The following is a 7,438-nucleotide window of genomic DNA, read 5'->3' as shown; positions in this document are numbered from 1 at the left end:
CTTCAGAAACTGCTTTAATTAGACTACAAGGCCTGCACTTATTTAATAGGATATAAAGTAGATTAAACTAAGATTAAGTAGATTAATATAAAGGGGATAAAGCAGAAATACTTTAGCCTAAAGAACCAAAAACCTCAAAAATCTGGCTAAATACTGAATACTAAATAAATAAATAACTATCCGAGCATATGCATAATCTAATTGACCATATCAGTAATATGTTGTTGGAATGCACAAATGAACTGTGTTATATTATTATGTAATAATAGATTTTTACATATGAAATGAACAAATTAGATATATATTGGTAGCGTTGTAGCGTTACTAAAAACGATCAAAGTCTACTTCGTGTTGGCTTTAGGAGAAAAAGTCAGGGGACACTGTTAGGATTAATCCTCTGGGGAACATGAATGTCTGCAGATAAATATTAAGGTGACATAAAATATTTGAGTGCGGATTCAGTAAACTTTAGTGCAATGACAAAGAGCTGGAGTTTTATTTGGGGTTAAAATGGTGGTTTATAACCATGACACAAAATTGTCTTTAATGTCTCTCTCTCACACGCACACACTGTGGCTCAAGCCGGCATTAAGCAGTAAAAACCTTGGAAACCAACCAGCTATTGGTCATCAATCTGAAAATGACTGACAGAGGGTGACTTTTATCCCCAGTCATGGCAGATCCCTGCACACAGAGGCTTTCCCCTCCTACTCATCCATTATTGCCTTCTTTATCCCCCCCGTCCGCAGTGCTTTTCCATCCACAGCATACATGAGTCATACCTGTGATGAACATGATCTGAGGGACTGAAACACTGGCCGGCAGCTGTGTGCTCCATGTGCATGTGCGCTTTAATGAAGCACCTGCACATTTACAGATGTTAGCATCTGTTGCGAGTGCCCTGGTTTGGAGGTTTAATTTTAGAGGAGCAGGCAGATGGTGGACAAGAGGATTACGATGCTAAGCCTTTGTCATCTGCTGCTGCTACACACTGACCGTTTGTAGGCAAATACAAGGTGCACCCCCGCTAGTCCCTCAGGGGCTGGTCACCACAACTGAGGGGGCAGGACGGCAAATTATGAACTTTTGAGATATTAAGTAGGAGCAGTGACAAAACTCAACTCAGGATTGATCTTTGCTGCTGCTCCGATTGTTTGTGTTGGTGGTTTGGATTTGCTGGTCAATAAACTTACTTTAAAGGTCATTGCAAGCTGTTACCCATAAATCTTTTTATATTGTGCACCTAAAGTTTGATTATTAAGATATAAATTATTTGACAATTTGACCATATTTTTTTTTTTTTTTACATTGTCACATTATAAATCCCAGCACAGAGATAGAGTTAGAGTTGAATTTATGATGTTAAATCAGAAATAATAAAAATTCATGAATATCTGGTAAAAAGCTTTTAATAAATACCCATCATTGTGACTTTAGAGGATATTTAAGAAAAAGACTACCAAAACTATGAGAAAGTATTCCATCTTAAAATGAGCAATTTGTAGAAAATAATGGATTAATGAAAATTATCATTCTATATTCATCAGATATTTGTTCATGAAGGGAACAATCGTGAATACAGGCTGTTATATTTAAATTGCATTAGGTTTTTTCCCACATAATTACCATAGCAGGAATAGTGCATTAACAAATGCTCTGCTGTATTCAGCAGTGAGCCAACATAAACAACCCCAGGACCCCTGAAACTGAAGCAGCTAAAATAGAATTAAGCTGTAATCATATATATATTTTTTTTTGACCTGTGATTTTTCTATGACAAACAAACTATCTTCCTGTAATACATTTTAAGAGGACTTTACCCTAAAAGTAAACTACAATGGGCAAGACACAGCATCTGATGAAAACCATAACCTTTATTTGTTTATTAAGAGATTCCATCATTGAAGTAACTGAACATATCTCAGAAATACATGAACTAAAGTCAGTCTCTTAAACCCTTTTATTCACTTAAGTGCAATTTCCGTGTATACTTGGAGCAGTTACGAACAGCTGATGTATGTGTTGTTTCTGTTGCTTATTCCCAATTCCTGTTGATTCAAAAGAAAATAAATAGAAAACATAACGAACAATACAAAGGACATCTGAAGCAGGTAAAATAATCTGTGACCCCTCAAATAAAACAGATACGTTCCCAATCAAGGTGAGAGCCCAGTCTGTATTATGAATGCACAAATATTTGACTTCTTCACTGGCAGCACGCACCAGAGAGCGCAATCCTCCTCTTCACACACTTGCAAAGTATTTATGTTTAGGTACTAGTTGGATAGGAATGACACCTGGTGTATGCAGCTAGTAATAAAACATGGCTTTTTTCAGCTCTGTGGAAAAGTCAAAGTGAGGTTGGCGTCAGGATGCCGCCGTTCACTTCCTTCTGCCACCGCCGCCCGACAGAATCATCACCAGCCTCATGAAGATGTTCAACGTGTCCATGTAAATCCCCATACACCTGTAAGACGAAGAAGAGGGTCAGACTCGCCTTTAATGCAAATACGTATAGTTACAGAAAAAATGTATGTTAGCAGTTTGGATTTAAGTGCTTTTCTGCGTTAATTGATTATTATCTCTGATCTGGTCTGTAATCAATTTGAGGCGTTACTGAGTGTTGTGATGGACAGAATAAGTACAAACAGACAACTTGAAAACACATATTTGTCTTAAAAAAACTAAAAATCAAGTGTTTCTCAAGAGTATTTTATACATAAACATATATGTTAAATAAACAATGTTCTGCAAACAACTTACGCATTGATTGGATCAAATTTCTGCACGCCATAGAGAGGATGCGTCTCGGCCTTCTTGATGATTTTCTGTGTATCGTAGAGAAGGAACATGCTGAACAGGACCAGGCCTCCATAGATGGCCACCGAGTAAAGTCCTGCTCCAAATGCCGAGCTGGGCGGCAGGAACATTGATCCTGGAAAAACACAGGGACATTTTCTATCAGAGTGAATGAACAGTTCCTGTAAAGTGGTGGATTTATAGTTATAACAGAACATAGAGGCATAAATAATCAATCAGCTAAATATCTAATGACAATATGTCGGTAACTGAATGAACTATCTTCCTTATGAATTTACAGATATGAAAGTGATGTATGGCTATCATCAATTGTTTAAAAAGAAGTATGCCATTCAAAATCTGAACAAATCATTCTAGTTCATTTAAAAGCATCATAATGTGCACTTTGATTTTTCTGCTCTGTTTGGAAATTGAGGCGTCACAGAAAAAGCACTTTTGTTATTGCTCTCTCAAGTGTTCACAACTGCCACTGAGTTACTTTCTTATACATCTCTCCAACAATGAAGATTCTATTCTCAATCTGTGTTTCTTTGCCAAAGCAAAATACAAACTATACATGCATGTCAAATACTTGATGGTTAAGTTCAATGTTTTATCATTATGAAATAATAATATCAGATAAATAAAAATGTGTGAAGAAATACAAACTGTAGTTACACTATCTGACAAGCACAGATATTAAACTAAAGAAATCTTCACATCATTACAGTAACATTTTCTATAACATTAACAATATTATAAGTATGACAATCGCAAGTAGATGATGAACCCAGTAAAGTTTCATTAGTAAATGACTGAACCTGGCATGGTGATGAAAACATTCAGCTATATATAATTTTATACCAGTAAGTACTGTAGTTCATGGAAATTAATTCATACAGATATTTTCCTGTTGTGTGACAACACCGGAAATTCATTTACATAAATCAAATGGATTGTGTGAAAAATGACACACTGATGTGAAGTTCTCATCATAATTGCATCTCCAATAGATTATCATCTTGTGTAGAAGAAAAATTTCATACATGACACATTGTCATAGTAAAAACACACATATTAGAAAAGTCATGCTTTTCATGTGTACTCACCATGTAGGCTACACATTGTCTCATTTAAATAAGTGACATTTTGCTATGATAATATACTTTAATTGTCATCGGTGGTAAACACTGCACTGCTGTTATGCAAATAGGAGACTGTATTTTACATCCATCACACAATGGTCTATAAATATACAGCAAAGACTTGGTTCAGATCAACAACACTGCAATTAAAAACTGCGCCCTTCTATTCCTCTAACTGAGACCACTGACTGTGGTGGCACAGCGGGGGTGCTGGTGTAAACACACCCTTTCATTCTCTACGACATGCAATGTCATTTTCAGTGTTTTGTGTAGAAACCACGACGGGGTTTACGGGGTGACACTGCAATATACGCACCGATAGAGGAAGCGAAGACCACTCCGAAGCCCACAGCCAACGGACCACCCATATTGAGGAACTTCTCGCTTGGGGCACACATGGCCACAGTAGAGAGACCTCCCACAATGCCTGCTGTGTACCAGGCAGCCCTCATCATCAGGGGCCCTCCCAGGAGAGTGAGAGGTGCGATGACGGCACCCATGACACCTTGTCAATAAAAACAACAAGACAGACTGATGAATGCCCAAGTCAAAATAAACAACAGCTAAACAGATATATCAACATTGAACTGCTGTGGATTCTTGCCGAGCCTGTAAATGACTGCCCTCTAGTGTTAAACCGAGGCAACTACAAAGTAGAAATAAGGCTGAGTGGGACAACAGAATGGAATAATATTTCTTCACAGGACATCTTACGAACCTGCATGGAACATCCAAGCGAGGTGTTTGGGCACTGGGCTGTGCTCATACGAAATCGACCTGACCAGCATGCCTGCACCAATCATGGCTGCAAAAGTCGCTCCAATCGCCTGGGTTACAACAAACAGCAGGGATTCATATTAATAACCCATTACTTCAATTAGTACAGTTATTAGAAAACTTGTGAGGTCAATATGTGAGAGTGTGTTGTGTTTTAAAGCTTACGATCCACGATCCTCTCATCATCAGACCCATTAGTGCCGGGGTCCTGCTCACAGCTACAGCCCCCAGAGCGGTCATTCCAACGCTGCCTGCAAAGTACATGTAGGTGGAGTGGATCCTGTCCTTCACATACTGAGGCCAGATCCTGCACAGATAAGAACAAGCCAACAGAAGGTTGAACATGGGACACTTTGAATTGACCTGTGCTTGAAAAACTAAATGAAAGAGCCGTTGGTACAAAAAGCTTATACTCACACTGATCTCTCAATGGCACCAATCTCATTTGACATGCCGAGTCCATAGTAGCACAGAGCTCCAAGACCAACTACTGCACCTCCAGCCAGAAACATTCTCCCCATACCATCAACTAGGGAAAGAAAAAAAAGTTTTACTTCATTGCATCATATCATAAAACGAATTACTTTCTGTCTACAAAGGCTTCTGATATTTTTGTAAAATTATAGATTGTTGACTAAGGTGAACAGAATCAAACTCCAGTTATGTAACAGTAAATTGTAGAACATGATCCTCTTAATAAGTGATTACTTTTGATGGCAGTATTTGTCGCCGGCTCAAACGCTGCTTCTTTCAGCTGGTCTTTGGCCGTCTTCCCACGGCGGAAACCAAACCTGGCCTTAGAGGAGAAACCCTGGTGAAAGAAAAACAGGCATGAAACAAAATGTACAAATAGCAATCAAGTCTAGCTTTTATTTATCAGTGGGTTGGGCTACAGTCTGGTAATCTTATTGAGAGCAACTTCTAGTAAGAGGAAAGGTCAGATGCACTTATGAAGACACTGGTTGGACTGCTAATAATATAGCTCAAGTTTGCATCCCATCGGTTAATAGTGGGTTTTCTTGGCTTGTTTGAAAAATTTTAGTGGCTGCCAACAAATCTTGATTGTGTCATTGACACCAAAATTGGTTCAGACATATCCTATTCACTACAGGTAAACGTTTTTATGGTAATCTTAATGTCTATAAACAACATATACATAGTCTCACAAGAGATTAAATGATAAACAGACATCTCACACCAATGAAACACTGATTTAAATGTACTCAAAACACTAGGGACTTTATGCTTTATATATTGACCCTACAGACACTGCTTTAAGGGGGTTATTTCATATTCAGTAACAAGATAAGTAAGTTGCTACAGTAGTAGTAGTAGTGTTGTGTGTGTAGCAGTGATCTGCCGTCTTGAGACACATTGGAGATCCCTGCTATGAAGCCGTGTGTTGCCGGTGGTCTACCTGCTGGGGCCTGAACAGCGGGGGGCATGTCTTCAGGGGGGTGGGAGCTCTGAGGGCCGGGGAGCCCTGTATCAGCCCGGATCGGAGCCCGGCCGTGGGCAGGCTCCTCAGGCACGTCAGCCTCGCCAGCAGCATGTTGACTGTGTGTGATCCTGGATCAACCTGAGAGACAAACACAGGAACTGAGCTGCTGCTTTCCTCTGTTTCTATGTGAAAGTCACGAAGCCGGAAAAAACACAGTTTCTTTAAAGGCGACATCAAAGTGGGATGTGACGTTTCGCCACAGTTAAATAAGCTAGCCAACGTTAGCTAGCTAGCATGGTACATCTACGTCAATACGCGTTTACAGCTACAGCCTCATAGATTCAGACAGTGAACCTGACACAGTTCTGGTTTAACACATGAACTTACTATAAACGTGACTGATACACTTTAGTTTAACAGCTGTGACGTGAAACTACGAACCCGAAACTCAAAGCTCTTCGTTCACCTTCCGAGATACAAGTGCGCAGCTCACTGACGCAACTGTTTTGCAACCTTCGTGAAGAGTCTCCGTCAGTGCGTCATCACCAAGCGACGGGACCGAAGGGAGTTGTAGTTTATATTTATTAAAGGGTATAAACGGAGCTTCTATCAAATATGAAGATAAAATAATGAACTGAAAAGTAACTGCTTAGTTGACAATGATGACAGATACTTTTTTAGAGTTAAGACCAGAGTTAAGGCAAATGCTTCCCTTATTGAACCTTTATTCACCAGTTGGTGCACATACACATGTAGTAGGACACAGTCTGTGGAGAAAGAGATAAACAAGCACAACAAATACATTACGATAGTGATAATAATGATATTAATGCAACAGACAGAAAAAAATAATGTAAAGACAAACGAACAAAAGACAAAAACATTTTAAAAGTTGTAAAACTAATTCTTCCTTATCTTACGTCCACCCCAGTTATATGCTTACATTACTTTACTTTTCACATACATGTTGTTGCCATAACTTAAAAATATTTCCCTTTGAAATAAAGGCTGTAGGATATTACATTATAATAATTTCAGCATCTGTAATTACGCTTTTCTATCTATATGCACGTTGGGACGCACCATGTGTTTTTGTCCACTAGGTGGCGTGCTGCCACCTTTTGTTGTCACATCAACAATAATAAAAACATGTATTTTTTCAGAAATATCTGAAGTTTCAGTGTGAATCGGGTTGTTTATGTTGAAGTTTTTAAAATCAAAAGGTTTGAATGTTTGTTATTTTTAATTAAAGAGAACAGATTGAGGGTGTGTGTGT

At 38.7% G+C, this 7,438-nt stretch overlaps 1 protein-coding gene across 2 annotated transcripts; it reads right to left on the bottom strand.

Annotated features, from left to right (window-relative positions):
- Positions 1-1,856: 1,856 nt before the first annotated feature.
- ghitm (growth hormone inducible transmembrane protein) lies at positions 1,857-6,670 on the bottom strand. 2 transcript variants are annotated; one of them, XM_061094545.1, is made up of 9 exons: positions 6,604-6,670; positions 6,139-6,300; positions 5,430-5,532; positions 5,139-5,250; positions 4,887-5,028; positions 4,663-4,771; positions 4,261-4,449; positions 2,764-2,935; positions 1,857-2,467 (listed from the first exon to the last, which is right to left on the bottom strand). In XM_061094545.1, exons 2-9 carry the CDS (start codon positions 6,271-6,273, stop codon positions 2,383-2,385), a joined length of 1,047 nt encoding a protein of 348 aa, XP_060950528.1. In that variant the 5' UTR covers positions 6,274-6,300; positions 6,604-6,670; the 3' UTR covers positions 1,857-2,382. The 2 variants fall into 2 exon arrangements, with proteins under 2 accessions (XP_060950528.1, XP_060950527.1); XM_061094544.1 differs by having other exon boundaries at positions 6,550-6,618.
- Between the last annotated feature and the right edge of the window lie 768 nt (positions 6,671-7,438).

The sequence above is a fragment of the Limanda limanda genome, chromosome 21 (assembly GCF_963576545.1).
Source record: "Limanda limanda chromosome 21, fLimLim1.1, whole genome shotgun sequence".
Lineage (NCBI taxonomy): Eukaryota > Metazoa > Chordata > Actinopteri > Pleuronectiformes > Pleuronectidae > Limanda > Limanda limanda.
Note: the sequence above shows the minus strand (reverse complement) of the source record. Positions and strands in the feature narration are given on the sequence as shown.